Below are 23,398 nucleotides of genomic sequence, written 5' to 3' on the forward strand. Positions count from 1 at the left end.
TATCAATAGGCTACTGAAATATAGAAATACTGTACAAGTCCAGAATTCTAAATTGACTTGAGTAGGCTAAAACCTACACAATTATTGTTGGTATCAAAATAAAGTAGGCTACCAAAAGTAAAGTACTCATTGTGCAGAATGTCCCATAAGTTTTCGAATGTATATTTTCAGAATACAAATATTCTGAAAATAGCCGAAATGTGAGCTTGTAGGTCTGCTATTTTCAAATGGCCGAATGTAGGCTGAAGTCATAATGTAGCCTTGTTCTAAAGTTTTCAAATAGGCTAATTTCAGTGGAGCTGTAGTGGGTTAGAATTGAACTAAAGTAAAACTTCTGACCATTGGAAATACTCCAGTATAAAAGTAAAAGTAGCCTACCTCAAAATTGTACTTTAGTAGATGTAGCTACTTTAGATAGTTACTTTACAACACTGGCTATAGCGACCAATGGGAGGTATGGTGGGCGGACGCCTGGGCGCCGCCAAGCGCTCAGGTTGTGTTGTGTGTGCTGAGTGTGGAGCGCTAGAGCGCTGCCGCTGCGTTCCAACGTTTTGATTCCATCTATTGTGATAGAAAGTCTAGCGAGGAGAGGACGCCGCGCCCTTTTGTCCTCGGGCGTAGAGAGTAGAGTTCACTGCGCACGGCACGGCACAGGTAGGTTAGGAAGTAGTACGCCGAAACCAACCGAACTTTGAAGCGCACTTTTTGTGGAATATATACTCCTGAGTTCTGTAGCTTTTTTTGGACTGAAAGAATCACTTTTTTGGGGGGGAAGGAATGGATATTCAATAGAGGCAAAGAAGAAATATACCAGTAAGTATAAAGCACACGTTTTCCCTTTACATGGCATAGGCTGAGCCTATGTGTCGTTGTTTGCTTGGGTGTCTTTGGAATGCGTTAGGCAAGGTGAGTGTCTACTGTACACTGTAGCCTACAGTAGGTGAGACAACAGCCAGGAGCCCAGGACTGTATGTCTAGCTGGATTTACCTGATTGACGAGTTTAAACTTTTTTTTATGCTTTCTTTTATGTGTGTGTGCGCTGAAGCTAAAATGTACTTAGACATTAGATATGAGTGGTTCTCAAACTTTAATTGAAATTTGAAGTTCTCCCCTTAACTTTGAGACAGTGTAGGCCTACAAATGGAACCAAATGGACCCGTTAGAGTCCATTTGGTTCCATTTGTACACTGTCAAAGTTACAGAAGGGTCCACCCAGACGTGTAAAGGTGAAATTCACTGAGAACCACTGACATACACGTGAAGCCACGTGGAGTTTTTATATAGAAGCCTTTTGAATTTTAGAAAAAAACCTTGTTGTTTTCAGAAAAAGAAAAAACCTTGTTGCCACCACACAGCCTTCAGACTTGTCCATGTTCTCTTGTCTCGGGGGACACATGCCTCACTCATCAGCATTCTGTGGCATCTGCATTGTGTTGTGTCAGTCTCTGGGGGTTGGAGGGAGCGGATGGAGGAGCCTGGAGCTCATTATAGCCTCTTCTCTTCTCAATACGACCCTGTCTTTTCTCGTAAATGTTTCTCCCCCCAACGATGTGTCCAAACAAATCTGGCACGTTTACTTTGCACAGACTCGAGCAAGAAGAACGCGCCACACTTACTTTACCATGTGTAGGCATGTCTCCCCCCCCCCCCCCCCCCCCCCCCCCCCACACACACACACACACACACACCACACACACACACACACACACACACACACACACACACACACACACACACTCACTCACTCACTCACTCACACACACACACACACACACACACACACACACACACACACACACACACACACACACACACACACACACACACACACACACCCACACACACACTGACTTCTCGCCCTTAGACTTTATTACTTAGCTACACAAGGCCCCAAGTGAGCCATTGAAAATAATTACATCTTGGGACCAGCCTAATGTTTTCGTAGCTACAGTATATTAGCATATTGAATACATGCATTTTAAACTGACATCCTTTTGGTCATGTTAGATCTTAGAGTGATCATTAGAGTGAATGATGGTATTGATAATGTAATCACATCACATTTTAGGCCACTCTTGTAGGTACACTTGACACTGTCAAGTTGGTAAAACTGTGATCGCCAAAATAAAAGCCTGGTTCACGAGGCTAGTAAAACTGCTACACTTGATAGTGTTTAGACTAGAGAGTAATTGTATCATTATTTGCTTTACAATATACAATATATGGGTATGGCTTCATGATTATGTCTGAAATTATAGTCCTGATCATTTTTGCTTGATATTGTGATCATGATTATTTATCACAATTTAGTTTTTTGTATATCCTTTTTATTTGGCTTTGCTCTTTGTGCTGCCATATCTTGATATGTAATGTCCTCTGTGAGCCTGATGGGTGGGGAGACATGTTGCATATTGTTCTGGTGAGGAGATGAGGGTAATTCTTCTTGTTTTATCCCCTTTTTGGTCTGTTAACTTGATCCTCGAGCACTTTGGTAGACCTTTAGTTATTGGAAATGTTCTTTATGAGTTTGAGTTGAGTAAGGTGCAACAGCTGAGCTGACCAAATAAATGTTTGAATTATTTAATTGCCCAGTTTCACAATTACATTGTTAATGTTGTATAACTAAATTACTATTGTGAAGTCCAAGCCAATGCGACCTATACTCCTTGTGAGTCTCTTTACACTCTTCTACATAATAAAACAAAAGATACCCCACAAAATGAAATAATATAAATGTAGCCAGCCAAAAATTAAACTTGGTTCTTATTAGGAATTGTTGTGGGGGCTTATTCAAGGCAATCAAAATATATTTTTTAAATGTGACACCTGATAAAGTCTAAGAGGTCGAAGTGATTATTACACTTTGGTGCCTACCTAGACTCAGAACATGTACAGATATGGTACGTATATTGATAAAACTTCAAGATCAGCAGCTAGACGTGCCACCCATCTTCTGGGAAACAGCATCACATCAGATTCTCAAAGATAATGCTTCATGTAGGTTTTCCATTACGTGAGATAGAGGATCTGTGTGTGACTGTGCATTTGTATAACTGATTAACGAGTGGAGCAAGTCTAACACATGATTTAGACTCAGTAGTGTGCCTGTGTCGCACACTGAAAATAACTGATCTACATGTTGTTTTCTGTTGAATTGTTTAAAGGGGAAGACCACCCATTTTCAATATTTTCAATAATATATATGTCATCAATATACCTTAGAGGAGTTGTGTGGAAATACAAAAAAAGTTCCCCATCTTCTGTGCTTTTTTACATTGGAAGCCCTCAGTATTTAATTCATGGACATAATAAACAGCAAGCAAAGAAAACATTCAATAATATCACAGTAATAAAATCACTATGTACAGGATAGGGGAAACAAGGGGGTGGGGCTAAGGTAAGGGAGGGGGGGTGCTCACTTCTCGCCTGTCTATGCATGGGAGAAGTGATACATAGCTCTTGTCCTTGAGAAAGACACTAGTCACACAACTACTGTAACCTACGGCTGCAGCTATTGATTATTTTCTTAGCAATTATTCTATGGATTACCTTTTGGGTTAATCGAATAATCCAGAAGTGTGCGTGTGGCTTTTTAATGAATGCTTTTTAACATGATAACGAACTGATTAGACAATTAATAGTGAACAGCAGATCTACAAGATCAAAACGCGCCACAATGCGATACATTGTGAGCTTGTAGATCGGTTCTATATTTGTTTATTTTTTAGATTTTCTTGGAAACATTTTCACCTATTACCAAACATAAGGATAGATTATATTGATTCTTTTGAATATCAAAAATCTATTGGTTTTATAAACTGATGTACCCCTATACTAAACCCCTAAATTATTGATGGAATCAATAAATAGTGTAGTAGTATGTATAGGCAAGGCAAGGTAGGCTACGTTTATTTCTGCACAGCAACAAGGCAAAAAGTGCTTTACATAAAATTAAGCATTAAGACATAAAGACAGAGCAAACATTAACACATTATAAAAATACATTTGAAAATGTAAAAGTAGTAGAAATAAAGTGTAAAATTACATTGCAGAGATGAATAGTTTAAAAGAAATCCCAATAAAAGGCAGCAAACAGAAAGGGTTTTTAGCTTTGATTTAAAAGTGTGTGTGTGGTTGGGTACTTCTTTTGATTAATTGATTTAATCTCTATAGTGACATGATCCTCTTTCGTGGTGTTCTGAATCATATGCATATCGTTTGATGAATGTCGTAGGGAGACCTGTGAAGACACTGTTGACGCAATCATCTCTTTGTGACATGAATATGAACTGACAAGCTGTTCTATATGTTGCTGAGACCTAAGTCCTTTAATCACTGATACATTTTTAAGGTGATTGTAGGCTGGCTGTATAGGATAGGATGATGCACCTGTTTCATGTCTGGAGCCTGATGCCTTCGGACAGATTCACTGAACTGCAGGGAGACTGATTATTGAAGGCAGCAAATATGCTTAAAGCATTATGGCTTCTTGCCAAAGTGCATGCTCTCGTCTCTACTTTATAACCTGTTGATCACTGAAACCTGCCTTGGTTTGGCCTGAACGAGTTATGCTACTGTTTAAAGGCAGTTGGCAGCTGCTGGTTAGTGTTGCCTAGAACTGGAGGATTGATTTGGGGGTTTGTATTGCAAATCACAACTTGATGACATGAGGGGGAACTTTTTTTAAATTTCCACACAACTCCTCTAAGGTATATTAATGACATAGTTCAATATTGAAAATGGGCACCAGTTTCATACATGTATCTACCGTAGGTCCATTACTTAATTTATTCTGCATTTGAGCCACGGACCACCATTTGATGAGATTTAGCCTCTCAGACCCAAGACCCTCTCAGACCCAAAAAGAATATTTTGTTATCGTTGGATAGGATTTTTTCCACAATTCCATGCTGTATTGATGTTGGTACCATAGGACTGATAACAGGTCAATCAAAATTCTACATTCTCTGTAAGCTTCTTAAGGTTAAAGATCTATAAGGGTCCATTTGGTTACCAACTCTGCATCATTTGGCTGGGGACCACCTGGAACCCCCCCAAGGACCACTGGTTGAGAACCACTGGTTTAAGATATCGTCACTGTCGGATGGAAACCTTGAATGGCCAGGAAATGGGGGAAAAATAACCTGTGTTGAATGGATCCAATGTAGTTATTAATTAGTCATAAGCTCTTATACCTTTCTTCGGTTCAATATTTATAAAACCCACTGACAAACTGAACCACTTTCACTTTAAAACTGTCTCTAAAATAGCAAAAATAGCCAATCTTCAAGCTCAACTGTGTTGTGAGCTTGTACATCTGCTATTTCCAGTACTTTTGCATGACACTTTTGTTTAAAAAACAAAAAAAAAACATAAAAAGTTGAAATATTGAGAAACAAGGTCTCCTGCACGACATCAACATGTGTGAAAGTAGCTTTTATTTACGTTATTGATGTCTATTCCTATGGAGAGGCAGAGTGAGAGATAGAGAGGGGGGGGGGGGGCATGGGTGGGGCCACTCTTGTAATGACTGGTTTGAATTCAAACTGCTGTTTATGGATTCAGCCCAGCTCAAACACACAACATGAACACACACACACAACACACAACATGAACACACACACACACACACACACACACACACACACACACACACACACACACACACACACACACACACACACACACTCATGCATACGAACATATGCAGTTGTTTACCGAGGAGCCCATATTCAGAACAGTCTTTTTACACTGTAAAAGTCACTGTTAATTTATCTCGGGAGTGTACAAATATTCAGTCTTTAACAAGACACTTTACACATCCCTAAGGAGATGTGGAGAATCTCTGCAGGGAGATTCCGAGCACAAATGGAGACCCCTCTAGGTCAATTTGTACACTCGGAGTTAAATGAGCACTCTGGACTTTAAGCTGTGTACTATGTGTCACAATAGCTCCCCCCCACACGCTCACACATCATGGCCAAATGTAAATGTGCACCGTGTGGAAACCCTGCCTGTGCCAAACTCAGAGGAAAGTGAAACAGAAAAACCCCACAACCTCAGTTGACTTCCCCATGGCGTGCATAAAGCACAACCGAACGTGGGAGCGTGAATAGTAGTAAGGTTCTTGGTCCAATCCCTGTCCTTCAGGTCTAGGCTCTTTTTTCTGATTGATTGATTATTTTATTAGACAAAAATGGAGAACAGTACAAGTATAGTCAATACAATAGAAATGTAGTACAGTACAAGTAGAGTTAAACATCCTGCCTAAAAGGAACATCCCAAATAAGACCTTTTACTGCCTTTTTTTTACATTGGAAGCCCTCAGTATTTAATTCATGGACATAATAAACAGCAAGCAAAGAAAACATTCAATAATATCACAGTAATAAAATCACTATGTACAGGATAGGGGAAACAAGGGGGTGGGGCTAAGGTAAGGGAGGGGGGGTGCTCACTTCTCGCCTGTCTATGCATGGGAGAAGTGATACATAGCTCTTGTCCTTGAGAAAGACACTAGTCACACAACTACTGTAACCTACGGCTGCAGCTATTGATTATTTTCTTAGCAATTATTCTATGGATTACCTTTTGGGTTAATCGAATAATCCAGAAGTGTGCGTGTGGCTTTTTAATGAATGCTTTTTAACATGATAACGAACTGATTAGACAATTAATAGTGAACAGCAGATCTACAAGATCAAAACGCGCCACAATGCGATACATTGTGAGCTTGTAGATCGGTTCTATATTTGTTTATTTTTTAGATTTTCTTGGAAACATTTTCACCTATTACCAAACATAAGGATAGATTATATTGATTCTTTTGAATATCAAAAATCTATTGGTTTTATAAACTGATGTACCCCTATACTAAACCCCTAAATTATTGATGGAATCAATAAATAGTGTAGTAGTATGTATAGGCAAGGCAAGGTAGGCTACGTTTATTTCTGCACAGCAACAAGGCAAAAAGTGCTTTACATAAAATTAAGCATTAAGACATAAAGACAGAGCAAACATTAACACATTATAAAAATACATTTGAAAATGTAAAAGTAGTAGAAATAAAGTGTAAAATTACATTGCAGAGATGAATAGTTTAAAAGAAATCCCAATAAAAGGCAGCAAACAGAAAGGGTTTTTAGCTTTGATTTAAAAGTGTGTGTGTGGTTGGGTACTTCTTTTGATTAATTGATTTAATCTCTATAGTGACATGATCCTCTTTCGTGGTGTTCTGAATCATATGCATATCGTTTGATGAATGTCGTAGGGAGACCTGTGAAGACACTGTTGACGCAATCATCTCTTTGTGACATGAATATGAACTGACAAGCTGTTCTATATGTTGCTGAGACCTAAGTCCTTTAATCACTGATACATTTTTAAGGTGATTGTAGGCTGGCTGTATAGGATAGGATGATGCACCTGTTTCATGTCTGGAGCCTGATGCCTTCGGACAGATTCACTGAACTGCAGGGAGACTGATTATTGAAGGCAGCAAATATGCTTAAAGCATTATGGCTTCTTGCCAAAGTGCATGCTCTCGTCTCTACTTTATAACCTGTTGATCACTGAAACCTGCCTTGGTTTGGCCTGAACGAGTTATGCTACTGTTTAAAGGCAGTTGGCAGCTGCTGGTTAGTCTGTTTGCAACTCAGGAACTACAGATACCCTGGCACAGTGGTTGTGTGTTCTCTGTTAACATTCTGCTCCTATTATCACAGTGGTAATCCTTAAGTATTTTTATGCTATAATATTTAGATAGGAGAATGTAGAGAGTCAGTAAATCAAGGGCAAAGAGAAGAGGCATGTGAGACAGAACTGGGAGCCCTCCTTGGCTTGCACAGGGTCTGTGCAGTAAATGTAAAGCCACCAGGCACCCCCTGGTGTATATTTAGTGTGGTTGTCCTGCCCTAACAGGGCAACCACACTTATTGTATGACTACTTATAGTAGTCGGACAAGACTATAGTACTGGTCCGACTTTCTTCCACCCATCCATCTTTCCATCACATCCATCTTTCCATAAACTTTATTTTGCAGCGCTACTCCTATAGCTACTCCAGTGTTGTCTTGCATTTGGCTGAGAGATATATAGGCCTATATAGGCCTATATAGTTTTATTTATATAAATGTATTAGTGAATAAAATGTCTCCATTTACTAGAATGGGAAAATGTTAAAATTAAACTTTCCCAAAAATGGAGCTGACTGACATCATGGATGTCTGACGTCATAGACCTCATGAGACTGACACAGTTATGTGCATATATGGACATTCCAAGATATGGGCTTACTGTAATATTGATGACATCAAGTATTATGGGCATAAAAGGGACAATGACTTACACCAAGATCTCCATATATGGCCATTCATTTATTTGTGAATTAACTTTCCCCGTTGACCTGAATGGGGAAAATTGGAATTCATTTGCAAGTGTGACTTGCATCATGGCAACCGCACTTGCAGTTTCCCAGAATTGCATCTTTCTAGTTTTAATTGATTCATGTTTAGTCCTATATTGAGTATTCATCGCTTTGCTATCAAAGAGAAAGAAACAAAACAAAACCTAGCTAACCTGTTGATAGACTGTACACAGCATAGATTCATTGTTTATAACATTCGTATACTAAGTGTTTATAGACTGTTAAAGAGAGGAATGTACCTTCAATGGAGTGGAAAGAAGGTTCAAAACAACCTTTTAAATTGTACAAGGAAACGTATTCTCGATCTGCTGCTTGTCAAGAAGAATGTGCTTCTGTTTTATTATTCCTGTTAATGATTATTAGTCACACTTTCCAGCCATTGTATTTGGTCAAGCTATCATGAGCGACACACAAATGGGAAATGTGATGGTTGGGGAATAACCGACATAAACCGGCCTAAATGTTTACATAGTATTCTGTAACACGTTTGGCTGTATATGTTAATACAGGGTTCCCCCTAGGATGAAGTTATAGTAAAAGAAACTGTCACAGATAATTCTAAAGTAATCTTGATGGCACAGATGGCAGTCTGCGGTCTGTCTGTCTCGTCAGAAAGAACAGAAAGGGGAAAGACTGCAATTGTTTCTGTGAACATGAGCAATGCTGTTTAGAAGAATATTGACAGGCGGGTAAATGTTCTTGCGGCTGATACTGCCAAACACAGCTGTTACTTACTGCCAAACACAGCTGTTACTTCCTGTGTCGGTGGTTTACCTCTGTACTGTAGTAGTGTAATAGACATGTCAGGAGCCCCATCGCGAGGACGTAGAGCCTTCATCCTACTCCTCACGCCCAACACTCCCTGCTGACTGGTGGCCAGCCTGTACGTCATGCAGTGGCAATAATCACGCTGATTCTCACGCTCTGACATCACTGTGATGTCAGGGGAACCAAATCCTTGTTATGCCCATAAATGGAGATATGTGAACCCTGTGATGCCAGGGGAACCAAATCCCCTTTATGCCCATTTAAAGGGGAAGACCAGCCATTTTCAATATTGAAATATGTCATTAATATATCTTAGAGGATTTGTGTGGAAATAAAATAAAAGTTCCCCCTCTTCTGTGTTGCCTAGAACTGGATGATTGATTTGGGGGTTTGTATTGTAAAGTACAATGTGTGATGTCATCAAGTTGTACTTTACAATAAAAACCCCAAAATCAATCCTCCAGTTCTAGGCAACACAGAAGAGGGGGAAAATTGTTTCTATTTCCACACAACTCCTCTAAGGTATATTAATGACATATTTCAATATTGAAAATGGGTGGTCTTCCCCTTTAAGGAGATCCCTGATATTAAGCCCATATCTGTGAATATCTATGGGTACCAGGGGTCTCCATATATGGTTGTTGGTCCGATATACATCACTTTGTGTGTGTGTGTGTGTGTGTGTGTGTGTGTGTGTGTGTGTGTGTGTGTGTGCATGCTGCAGGAGTTTCATTTCCTCAAGGAGTGTGATGTGTGATGATGTGGGATGGCTTTGACAAACTAGTCGGAAAAAGTGCAAAATATGCAGTGCAAAGTCTGTATATCACACGTCTAGTCGCTTTTTTTTTTATTTCTTATGATGAAGACTCGCAGTGAACCATCATAATACTGTATTCTGCTGGCTGGCACAGCAGAATACACTGTATTCTTCAAAACTGTTCTGGGTCTATCTGTCTTCCCCAATGCTTTTGTCTGCCGGTTCATTAGCCCTCTCGTTCTCACTCACTCACTCACTCACTCACTCACTCACTCACTCACTCACTCACTCACTCACTCAGTTGTTCAAAGGAGTGTTATTGGCATGAGAAAACATATGTATGTTTATTATTGCCAAAGCAAGTGTAAAAATATAATAAAAACAGTTTAAGAAAATGGGCAAAGTATATACAGTTGGACAGAACTATGTCACATTGCGTATATACAGTACATTGTTTTGAAACAAATAGCATCTTTTGCAGTCACTTGACAATTAGCATTTTTTTGGTATAATGGTATACAAAATGCGTTTTTCATGGAAACTCACTCACTCACTCACTCAGACACTCAGTCAGTCAGTCAGTCAGTCAGTCAGTCAGTCAGTCGCACGCACGCACGCACGCACGCACGCACACACACACACACACACACACACACACACACACACACACACACACACACACACACACACAGCTGTGTCCTGTTTTCCTTTATATTGGATGAGTCCACTACAGAGACAAGAGAATCACTTAAATTGGAGCAGAACGATGAATGCAATCTGAGACGGACTATGTACGACCTTTAGTTAAACTCACAAGTAGTATCCCCCATTCCCACCTAGTGCATAACGTGAAGCACTTAAAGCAATAGGACACTTTGGTAGAGGTTTGGGTTGTACCTTGCATGAAGTAATTAATGAGTGCCTCATTGACTTCCATTGTAAGATGAAGCGGCTCTTAAAGTCACTCTTTTAGCACATAAACGAAATCAAACAAAGCAGATTCTGTCCACACATGCAGTAACATCACAAAACCCAGTATGGAAGAAACATTTTAACTTCAGGTTGATTTGACTTTTTGAAGACCTGCAGATCCAGTCCTGGTTTTCCTCCACAGGAAATGGCATATTTTTCATTAAAACAAACTCCATACTGGGTTTTGTGATGATATATGTTGTCAGAATCAGCTGTTTGCGTTGGTTTATATGCTAAAAAGATTCACTTTGAGAGCTGTTTTTTCACTGTACAATGGAAGTCAACAAGGTGCTATTTTTGGATTATTCATTACTAATCTATTGCACAACAGTTACAGATCGATATATCTCACCAATTGGAACATTTCATATATCAAATTAAATTAAATTAACAGTATTATGATCTACCTTTACAACCCTAAGTCTCTCTGTCATCCTTATATATGATCTTATCTGTCATTCGTAGTCTGCCTGTCCCTAATGCTTTCTGCAATTCCTGCTCGTTTTGGTTTGGCATCATCCCATACCCTCAGTAGGAGAGTGGGTCATTGAGGCTCCACACACACACACACACACACACACACACACACACACACACACACACACACACACACACACACAACACACACACACACACACACACACACACACACACACACACAGTGTGTGTTTGGTTTGAGATTGGGTTACATAGTTGGATTGTGTAATTGCGAGGTGTGTCTCGCTATAGGGAACTGCACTGCTTTTTCCATTGTTGAGAGCAGAAGCAGTGCTGGCCTGGCCCTGTACTTCAGTGTTTGCTTGGCTGTGTCGGTGGGAACGAGTGAGCAAGCATGTGTGAGGGAAGGCTGTAGATTCAAATCCACCATGTGTGGTGCTTGCAAATCTACCGACAACAGGATTATAGCTCAATGTTGTTGGCCTCATTTTTGGAAGTCTCTTTTCAGACAACCGTGGGTGAGTTGGTTGAACTCTGCTCCAAGGATGTGGTTATCTTTGATTATAGCTTTTCTGTCATGAAGCACTTCCTTTCCTGCAAAGCTGTCTTCTGCAATATAGACCTCAGTGAGATGGAAAGGTAAAACAAAACAAAAAAATGGAAAGGTAAAACAGAAAAAGGACATTAATAGTTGGTTATAACTTGTCTTCCGAACAAATTGCTTCCACTCACTAAAGACAGAATCCCCACTTGGCCAGCGAGAATTTCTTATAACCTTCAGTCAGTACTACTTGTCAACCAGTATGTGACCTATCTTCTTCTTGTGTGAAGAAGGAGTCCTACCTTAGCAACCAACTTCCAGAAATTGCAGAAGTTGGTGGTTTACGAGGCTAGTCCTACCTGACACCACCGTCTAAATGTATCAATGGAATGTAAGACCACCTCCAATCACTGCAGATGCGCTAGTTATTAATACTCTACTACCATCCACATTGATTGAATATTAGACTAATATTACACTATCTCTGAATGCTATATAGATGATGAGATCTATAATTACATATTGACCGGAAGCATTTGAAAATTGTGGGAGGCAACAGTCTGGTAACACGAGACTAGTTGAATATTAAAGTTTAAAATAGGTTCCAGATTGCAGGATTAAGAATGCTAACTGCCTAACTAGATCTTAATGTGCAAAAGGATTGCCGGGTTCATTCTATTCCATCAAAGGATATAAGTAAATGGGGCACAAGTTTGAGCATGCAGACTTAACTCCACTAGACATGGCATTGGCAGCATATGGAAAGTTTGTTTATTCCACATTTATATTTAGCTAATGCTCTGGAGGACAGAGCCCAAAGCGCAAATAGTACATTTTATTTGCGTTCAACTTTTCAAACTGCTGAACACCTACTCCCAGGTTGATTCCTGCTATTTTCGGATGCGTTGAAAACTGATTGACATTGTGCAAAGACATGTCACTCTGGAATGAAAAGACATGCTTCTAAACTTTCCTTGTTTTCTCTCTCTAACAGATTCAAGAGGAGGGATCAATGTCTCAGGCAGTAATTAACGTACTTGTCAAAATAGACGGATCTTTGCCCCCACTGGTCCAGCTGAGGAGGACATGTCCGCCTTCAAACTACCAATAGAGCAGGTCTGAATGCTGCCCTAGCCCCAACCTGCTGCCCAGCCACTTACCATCTGAGCTGCCCTCACTCTCCGCCCCACACACTCTGAATCCTGCTACCTGACCACTCGAGATGGAGCAGCACCACGACGGAACCTGCTACTACAATGAATCCATTTTGTTTTTCTATGAGAAAAGTGGCAAGAACATCAGCACCAACTGGCGACGCCGTGATTATGTCGTTGTCAGCCTGGGCATGCTGGTGTGCTTCATTGTCATCTTTTCCAACTTGCTGGTTATTGCGGCCATTTTTATCAACCGAAGATTTCACTTCCCCATCTACTATCTGTTGGGCAACTTGGCTGCTGCAGACCTCTTCTCAGGTACCTAAAACTACTGATATCAGCTGATTACAGCTGACACAGCTATAATAAAGCATTTACAATGGGGTTTTTTGCTGACTCTTGCTACTTGTGCAAGACGGGACATTCAGACCGTCTTACACATGTAGCACCAATAGCAGCAGTATCTACTGTACATATTACCAACTACAGTAAATGATGTAGGCCATGGGTCTTCAACAGGGCGTCCGGAACCCCTAGGTTAGGGGGTCCTTAGAGTTACTACAGAGGGTCCTCCATATCTTTGAGTGATAAAACGTTTTTTTATTAAAATTTTTATATTAACCACTAGTAATATTAACCCTAGTGTCCATATTCTGAGAACTTTAGCCAAAAATAGCAGATCTACAAGCTCACAACACCTCGCACTGCGAGGCGTTGTGAGCTTGTAGATCGGATATTTTCGGCCAAGAGCTTTGGTGTAGAGGGGAAAAAGAGCAGACTAAGTACAGAGTGAAAGGTCAAGTTTATTAAGTATTGACGGTTCAAGTGGTTAAATATCTGAAAACACAAATTGTAGATTTAGAAATAGTTAATACTTGTGCTGACCTGCACCTCCGGTTGGGGTCTAACAGATGTGCAAGAGTCTTCTTTAGTTAACAACAGGGGTCGTCAATGGCGGCGACCGCCGTCGGAGACGGGTCGCCGTCGGTAGTGTCGGTAGTGCTTCGCCGACCGGTCAACGTCGGAGTCGCGGTGGTTCGGAATACCGATGTTTACTTGTCGAAATAGCGGGGTCTATCGAAAAATGGAAGAACCCCGCTATTCCGATGAATAGAAGTCAATCATCGGAATAGCGGGGGTTCGAAATGGATAGTCCCCATAGTTTCATTGTTTGACAGCACAATCATCAGTGTATTTTAGATTCATGTCAATTTGTGCTTTCAGATATTTAAACACTTGAACCGTCAATACTTAATAAACGTAACCTTTCACTCTGTACTTAGTCTGCTCTTTTTCCCCAATACACCAAACCTCTTTGCCAAAAATAGCAGATCTACAAGCTCACAACGCCTTGCAGTTTTCAGAATAAGAACCTAGGGTTCAAGTTGTTAGTATGAAAAAGGAGAAAAATGTTTCTATCACACAACGATTTGGAGGACCCCCTGTAGTAACTCTTAGGACCCCCTAGGGGTCCCGGACCCCCTGTTGAAGACCCCTGGTTTACAATGTAACATAGCTTTAATTCTGCCTCATGACCACTCAACACAACGTAATGACTCCAGAATTGTTGCAAAATTAGGTTGTTTGGGTCTGTTTTGGTAAATTAACACTCAGGATCTCACTGTGTAGATGTGTTACTTTAAACTTGATAAAACAGGATTCTAGTTTAAACGTTAAACTGGATTCCCTCCTGGCCTCTCCTCGACAGGCATATCCTACCTCCATCTGATGTTTCACACGGGCCCCTGGACCATCAAGCTCTCCAACTACCAGTGGTTTGTGCGCCAGGGCTTGATCGACACCAGCCTGACGGCGTCCGTGGTCAACCTGCTGGCCATAGCGGTGGAGCGCCACCAGACCATCTTCACCATGCAGCTCCACAGCAAGATGACCAACCGCCGCGTGGTGCTCCTCATCCTGGGCATCTGGGGCGTGGCCATCATCATGGGCCTGGTGCCCACCATGGGCTGGCACTGCATGTGCGACCTGAACAACTGCTCCACGATGGCGCCGATGTACAGCCGCAGCTATCTGGTGTTCTGGGGCTTGCTCAACCTGTTCACGTTCACCATCATGCTGGCCGTCTACACCCGGATCTTCGTGTACGTGAGGCACAAGAGCCAGAGGATGTCGCAGCACACCACACAGGTGGTGCACAAGGAGACAGTCGTCAACCTGATGAAGACCGTCTCCATGATCCTGGGTGAGAGAAAGTCCACCGCTCTCTACTATAGACGATATGAAAATGTCATGTCACGATTATTGTTACCAAAGGGAGGCCATAGCTGAGTGGTTAGAGAGCATGCCTGGGGAGCCAGAGCTCCTGGTTGTCGCAGGTACGATTCCCGGTCAGGCCACTATGTGTCGATGTGTCCCTGAGCAAGACTCTTAACTCCTAATCACTCCCCATATGGCTGCTCACTGCTCCTAGTCGTTATAGGATGGGTAAAATGCAGAGAATACATTTCACCTATGTGCAAATGTACTGTGGCAAACAACTCCCCAAGGTGTGGGGCCTATATTGTGAGTGTTTTTTTATCACGATAATAACGATTATCGTCCCATCCCTACCGCTCACTAGCTCAGTCACTCACTCCTTTAGTGGAGGTTAAGCCGAAGTAGTGCCACCACAGCACACATCCGTTTACATATACATTTACATGCAGGAAGCGACCTGCATACACAGGGTTTCACATTTTTCACATGCCTCACACTTGGGAAACGTGAAAACAAGTAACAAGTTCAAGTACTTAAGATCCAGAGCAGAGGGACTTAATACAAAGCCTGCAAACTGACACACACACGCACTCACACTCACTCACGCACGCACGCACGCACGCACGCACGCACACACACACACACACACACACTCACGCACACACACACACACACACACACACACACACACACACACACACAAACAAAGGGAGTTGTGCAGGCTCCTCTCTTATACTTGTCTAAACTTGTTAAGACACACTCCGAGTCCTACCCTGTTCTCTCTGTCCTTCCCCTGTTTCCTTTCTTTTCTGTTGATTGGACCACTTTTCCTCACTCCTCTCTTCCCACCACACAACCTCACTCCCACTCCCACTCCCACCCCACGCTTCTGCCGGTGCATTTTTTACTTTTTGATTAAATTCCTCGAGTTAGGAAATATTATACCTCTCCCTCCTCTCTCTCTCTCTCAATACTCTTCAGGTTCTCTGGCATGTGGAGAGGGTGAGGAAACACTGAGCATGTCCAGACAGAGAGAGTAGCGCTAGCGCTACTACCATGACACACCAAAACATTCTTGTGTCGCCTAGTTTCTCTCTTTCTCCTGCCCTTAAGCCCGAGTTATACTTGGTTGAGCAGTGAGCACCATGCACCAGAAGTAGAGTGATCTAAAAGTTCACGTGTCGCAGCACGACATGGGCGATACTGGTGCACAACCAAGTATAACTCAGGCTTTATGACACCGACAGCCATGTGTTTATGTGCATATTGTTTTCCACATTCTTATGTGTTTTGCAACTGTGCTAGGGATGGGACGATACGCGATATTATCGTTTATCGTGATAAAAAACACTCACGATAATCGTATCGTGGAGATTTAATTTATCGTGATATCGAACTCTGTCATGAACTGGGATCAATTCACCTTTTATTTCCGAGCTTCATATTCCGGTACCACTTAAACCCTCTATTGGTAAAACGTACTTATATGTACTTGATGCAGTCTTTTTTTTCACTCTAAATGTCTTTGCCAAAAAATTGCCGATCTATAAGCTCACATCGGCTACACAAACGCCTTGCGACGCGTTGTGAGCTTGTAGATATGCTATTTTTTGGCAAATGTTCCACCCAGGATAATGGATTTTGATTGTCGCGATAATATCGTAAATCGCGATTTATTTTGTCACAATAATCGTGATGTGAAATTTTCATATCATCCCATCCCTAAACTGTGCATAAATTAGCACAAACATGACATGTGACTGTGTGGGTACAGTATGGATTCCGAGGCTGTGAACCTGTGTAATTGAGTTTTACAGTAATGAAATGTGATCTTACAGGTCTTTACAGGCGTGGTGCACACACACACACACACACGTGTGTGGATAGGATACGTTTCACGTGTGCTGTACAGTATGCAGTGGAACAGAGGAATTTACAGTGGTCATTTCCTCCCTCTCCTTTGACTTCCCCCTACTTCTCCACATTCTTCTTCACCACTTGGTCTACCTAGTTGTAAATGTAATCCTCTAGTCTCGCGTAGCCAGATGTCCCGAGATCTCTGCCTTCCCAGTTCCCACATGAATGGTGACATCTAAAGTCAATGGACATGGTAAAACGTGCCCTTCGGGGCGTTTTTGCCCTGTCATACCTGAAAGCACCCCTATACGCCCCCCCCCCATACAACAACAATCCCCCAGTTCCCCACCCCCATACAACAACAACAACCCCCCACGTCTCCACTCCACCCCTCCATACCACAACAATCCCCAAACCTCCCCACCCCATCCCCCAACCTTTACCCCCCCCCACTGGCATGCTGCTATAACCTCTCCACCCCCCTACCGCCCAACCTTCACCCCCCACCTGCATACTGCCCTAATCTCTCCACCCTACCACAACCTCTCACCTCCCCCCCTCCCTCCCCCCCACTTGCATACTGCCATAATCTCTCCACCCCATCCCAAACCCTCAGAGGTTATACTAGGGCTGTCACAATTATTGCATAATCGTCTAATCGAATTATTTGACATAATCACGATTATTTTTCATAATCGTCTTCATCATTTCCATGTTGAAAAAAGTTCATATATTTAAAAAAAGAAATAGTCCAAAATAGTGGAAATAGCCGATCTACAAGCTCACAACGTGTCGCGAAGCTTGTAGATCGGCTATTTCCACAATCAAAGTTATTTTTTAAGTATAAAGTTGTCAAATATGTCAGTAATTTATTTGTATATTAAGCCAAACAGAAATGTAATTGTCAACGACAAAAACACAATTAAATCGTTAATCACAATTATTTGAGTGACAATTAGGTCATGTAAAATGTCATAATCGTGACAGCCCTAACTATAGCATAATGCTATAACCTCCCCACCCCCCCAACAACCACCCACACCTCCCCCCTGCCTTCATACCGCCATAACTCCAATTCAGGGATTAAAACAAATAAATAAACGACTACATTGCAGTACTAATGCGAAGACTAGGACGGTATCTGGATTGGTTTTCCTACTAGCAGTAAGCCCTGTTTGTTAGTGGCCGTTGAATTTAGATGTCCCCAGTGTTATTATTGTCTTTAACGTATTTTAGTTTACTTTATTGACACAACTGTATAAAACATTGGGTCCGAACAATAATCGAAAACCCATTAATAAAAACGTACATATGTAGGCTAGTTGTTCGGTCACTGTGCTCTGATTTATCCATTGTTTTCTCCAAACCCTGCAGGTTGTTTTGTGATCTGCTGGACACCTGGCCTGGTGGTACTGCTTCTCGACGGCCTGGGGTGCGACTCGTGCAGGGTGCTGCGCTACGAGAAGTACTGCTTGGTGCTGGCTGAGTGCAACTCCTTCGTCAACCCCATCATCTACTCCTTCAGGGACCGGGACATGAGGAGGACCTTCAAGCGCATCCTGTGCCGGCTGTGCAGAAAAGGCGATGTCCGGGAGTCCGAGGTTCGCTTCACTATGGAGCACGAGGTACTGGCCGAAAGTAATGGAGACAACCACCACCACGTCATCAGCCACAAACAAAACCACATCAAGGACTAGCGTTTTTTTTTTTCGTGTACCTTTGAAAAATCACTGAATATTCTCTGTTGCGCGCATCCGTGCAGGGGAGCATTCAAAAGATGGTCTTTTAGAATCAGTAAATATTCATCGACCGACCTTGACGATCCATTTGACTCAAGCATGCTCCCAGCCCCTCTCCCAATACACACACGTTAGGAGCTTTTCCTTTTTTTTAAATCCTAAAAAGAAAGAAAGGCTGTTTTCTATTCCGGTTTTGTCATGACATCATCGGGCAACGTGCCCTAGTATTAAAAAATATTTGAGGACCATAGGCTAGCGAACAGCACCATCCAGCGTTAGATTTTAGCTAACACGACTTAAGTCGTTTTAGGCAATCCTAACAGAATGTCACTGAACTGACAACCACTAGACTAGACTATCTAGTAAATACCAGCAACATTCATAGGCAGGAGTGCTAGACTGGGGTGATTGCGAGTGGATCTGGGCTGTTGGGGGCCCCTGAAAGATGACATAGTTTATAGATTGCATTGTTTAATGCATACGGTATTTGGAGGTTCTGTGTTATGATCCCCATGAGCCTCAGATTTCCCAGCAGCTCCCCCTCAGATTGCATTGCAAGCGATCAAATAGTTGAACTGGTAGAATTGTTGCATATTTCGCCATGATCTATTTTGTACTTTTGCCATTTAACTACTTTGTAATGACTATATTATATTTCAATTATAACACTCACTACCTATTCCCCATTATAAAAAGAACATTGGGTGAAGCAGTGTACGTATGTATACGGCTAGCAACTTCAACAAAGCATGAAAAGCAGTGAAGCTTTTCTCTTTAGGGCAGCAATGATGGTTGTTTTTGTTGTAAAGGCATCTGTACACTATAGAGTGAATCTTCTTCTCTGTCTCTGTTATTGTGTCTAGACTGACCTTAATGGCAGGCTTGTCTTGCAAATCTGGCACGTGACACAGGTTTTCACCCTCCGTCTCGCAATCTCACGGCATCAGAAGAGCACTCATGCCAACTGGAAATGTCTGCTGTGACCAAATCATTAGCATAGGTTGTTTGCATCACATTTCAGTGTTCTTGATAGCGTACACACATTTGTGTATATTTTGATAGAATACACAAATAGGTATCACTGAAGTAAGTAGACTTTGCGACTTTGAGCTTCAAATTAAATTACTACAATGTAGGCAAACACATGCAGTACACATAAGGGCCTTTTCCACCGAGAACCGGAGTTGGTTCCGAACCGTAAAAGTTGGTTCCGAACGGGAACCACAAAATCCTTGGTTCCTCTGGTTCAATCATGATTCAATCTGGTGGAAATGCAAGCCGGTTCGCAAGAACGAACCAAGGTTCCAAGAAAGTTGAACCGGCACTGGTTCTGGAACCGGTTCTTTGCAGGTGGAAAAGGCCCCATAGATTCATTGAGAGTTCTTCAACAGACAGAAACATCCCAGATTGAGATATCGGTGGTTCTGAAACTCACGCTATATCAAGGCCACCAAACGGACTCCCAAAACCTGATTTGAGATTAAAATGTTTGCGAGTGTTAGAGATTTATGCAATATATGTTTTTTCTCCGTATCTAGTGTTCATTATGCTGTTGCTAATGTTTGTGTAATATTGTGTTAGCACTGTGCAGCCTTAAACCACTCCAGATGTCTGCTGGTGGTTTCAATGGGTCATGCTCCTTGCCATTTTTCCTCTGACTTGTTGCTTTGGCATGCACGAGCGCTAGAAGCACGCTCTCCCTTAATCACATACCCACACTCTGACTGGCAATCACAGGCCCATCTCATTATTGCGACCAGGAAATACTGTCATATCACTTTGCGTGTGCGCGCGCCGTGTGTGTTGTGTGTGTGTGTGTGTGTGTGTGTGTGTGTGTGTGTGTGTGTGTGTGTGTGTGTGTGTGTGTGTGTGTGTGTGTGTGTGTGTGTGTGCGCGTGTGTGTGTGTGTGGCCTGAATGCCATTTTTCAATATTTACTTGTCCTGTCAATGACATCAACCTTTAAAAGGAGTCCAAGTCATGACTGGGAAGAAAAAAGTACCTTCCCCTCACAAGGGGTTGTAACAGCACAAAGGTTTTATGTTTTTTAAAGAGGAAGCTATAGTTGTATGGATACAACCACTTATTCGTCATTTATTACTATAACTACCACTAATACTCTTAAAGGGAATGTCAATATAAAAAGTTGTTATGGGACATACAGTGTACAAGCTACCAATATTCATTATTTCCTGATTTGAAAGGAATATGTTTGATACTCATTATTTTTGATATTATAGCCTTACTTTTAGTATGTAGACATTTTAAAACATTTCACTGTATATTTGTTCTATTTTTGTACAGAAATTACCACTGAAATTTTTGATAAAAAATGAATAAATACACAGGTTTCAATCCACGCATGTCTGTCAGCCTGTTCGTTTGTCTGCCACGTGTCTTTTTCCTGTGTGTCTGTGCAAAATGCAAATTAGCAAATGCATATCGGGAAGTAATACAACTGCGTTTCTACTAACATTTCCTTCCCTTTTGAAGTTGTAATGACTAACCCTGTTTTCTCTCTCTTCTTTCACTTCCTGTTCACTTTCTGTGCTGTATCCACTCCCTTTTTTAACCCCTAATCCTTTCCTTTATCTCCACTTCTTACCTAATTCTCATCTCTGGCCTGTACTTGTATCACTCCTCTCTGTAGCCTAATAAGAGCCGTAGTACCGACCTGGAGAAGACCGTGACCAACGGAACCCCTCTCATCCTGGAGGGCTCAGAAGACTTGCAGGCCTCCACTGAGAGCTGACATGAGCCCAAACCCAAACTGAGATAAACATTTGGCGTACAGTCAAGAAACACACACACAGGCATCCACTGAGCTCTGTGTGGACATTCACAACCTGAAAGAAAGGTTGTGCAACTTGTGGTTTACCATTCTAACAAATCTACAGACAATTTCCTATTTTTTTTAAAACGCCTTTTTCTTTTTTAGTAATGTAATTAGAAATCCTTTGAGGTTATTCTGTTGGTAATGAGAGCCGCCCTAGACTGACCTTCAGAATTCAGGGACCTTCATGAAATATATTCTGAAGGTCACTGATGCTCGTGAAAGAACCTCTGTCCTCATTACCTTAATTGTTCTACTGGAAAATATCAAATTGTGTAGTTTCTTTCTTTGTACTTATTGTGCCTGTTTGAAAATGAACAAGCTAAGCATTTCAAGTGTAACATAGGTGGGGTATTTGAAAGCTATATAATCCTTTTGTGAAGGATGCAATGGCATATGTGAACCGCCAGATTTTTGGTCATGAACTGAACCACTTTCAGTGGCATCACTATTTTGAGCATGTCCTATAGTCATCATTTGATCATTTTCAAATATTGCAGAGATCTATAAGCTCACAACGATGTGACACATTGTAAGCTTGTATATCAGCTATTTAACTGTGCGACACACCTTACCACAAAGTTTAAAAATTGGGCTTTATTGGTTAATTTAGACTGACTGGAGAGACAGACTGACAATAATGAGAGAATTAAAGTCCACACACACAATAAAATGCACATATACGATTCTATTGATTGTATTAATCTTACAACACATTCTTTCTATTGACAACTTGGATACCATGGATCTGATCCTATGTGGACATCAATGACAAACCAGTTTAAAAGCTTTGTCACAGGTGATACAGAATAAATTGACATACCAAGCATGCAGGAACCCGGCTATAAGCTGACCCTTCCTCAAGTTCAGATTATTTAATGTGACTTTATAAAACACTTAGACTGATCTGTGTTTGTCTATGTGTAGATAAATTGCCAGTTCTCATTTTTCAATGTTTTACATTTTAAATCTAGTAAATCTATTTACAATCACATTATTGATATTGTATTTAGTTTACTGTCCACTTAAAAGTCTGTCTGTGCTGCCTCCTTCTCAGAGGTAATGACATTAACAGGTAGACAGTCAATCCAGTGATCCAGTTTGGTGGATAGAACATGTCACTTGGTAATAGAAACAAGTGTCTGTGGTTTGAAAATGAGTAATGTCATGCAAGTTAAGGGAAAATCTTTTGTTTTGCTGTTTGATTTGTTCTGTTTTAACGTTTTAAGTAATAAATGTAATGCTGTATATTTTATCAAATGCAATGTTAAGCTTATATGAAGGAAGACCTGTTTCTATATAGTTGGAGTGGGCCGTGTGTCTCAGAGGGAGCCAGACATCCAATGGAAACTGTCATTAAATACTTTCGTCTGAATATCTGGCTTGATTTAATCATGGGCTTGCTGGACATATACTAGATTACAAAGATATGTTATGTAATATGTACAAAGGAGGGAATAAGGGAATTAACAATAAAGAAATGAAAAATCAAACCCAGTGTGAAGTGAGCGGAGCTATATATGAGTCAATGTGACCCTGTGCGTACATATGGACAGAGCCAGATGTTGGCGCTCAGCTCCTTCCAGGAGCACTGCTCAAAAATATGTATTTCTACCACTTCTTGTGGTCACATGTTCAGATATTGGACTCTGATTGGCTTAAAACAGTGGTAAATCAGTCAACAACTTTGAGTT

At 41.3% G+C, this 23,398-nt stretch overlaps 1 protein-coding gene across 2 annotated transcripts; it reads left to right on the plus strand.

Annotated features, from left to right (window-relative positions):
• The first annotated feature begins 591 nt into the window (after positions 1-591).
• On the plus strand, positions 592-23,095 carry LOC308281834 (lysophosphatidic acid receptor 2-like). 2 transcript variants are annotated; one of them, XM_080722157.1, is made up of 5 exons: positions 592-813; positions 12,900-13,377; positions 14,768-15,262; positions 18,508-18,758; positions 21,522-23,095. In XM_080722157.1, the coding sequence occupies exons 2-5, from the start codon at positions 13,128-13,130 to the stop codon at positions 21,621-21,623; spliced, it is 1,098 nt and encodes a 365-aa protein (XP_080578283.1). In that variant the 5' UTR covers positions 592-813; positions 12,900-13,127; the 3' UTR covers positions 21,624-23,095. The 2 variants fall into 2 exon arrangements, with proteins under 2 accessions (XP_080578283.1, XP_080578284.1); XM_080722158.1 differs by lacking the exon at positions 592-813 and adding an exon at positions 11,747-11,882.
• Positions 23,096-23,398: the final 303 nt, after the last annotated feature.

This window comes from Nannobrachium achirus, assembly GCF_963921795.1.
Source record: "Nannobrachium achirus genome assembly, chromosome: 3".
Taxonomy (NCBI): Eukaryota; Metazoa; Chordata; class Actinopteri; order Myctophiformes; family Myctophidae; genus Nannobrachium; species Nannobrachium achirus.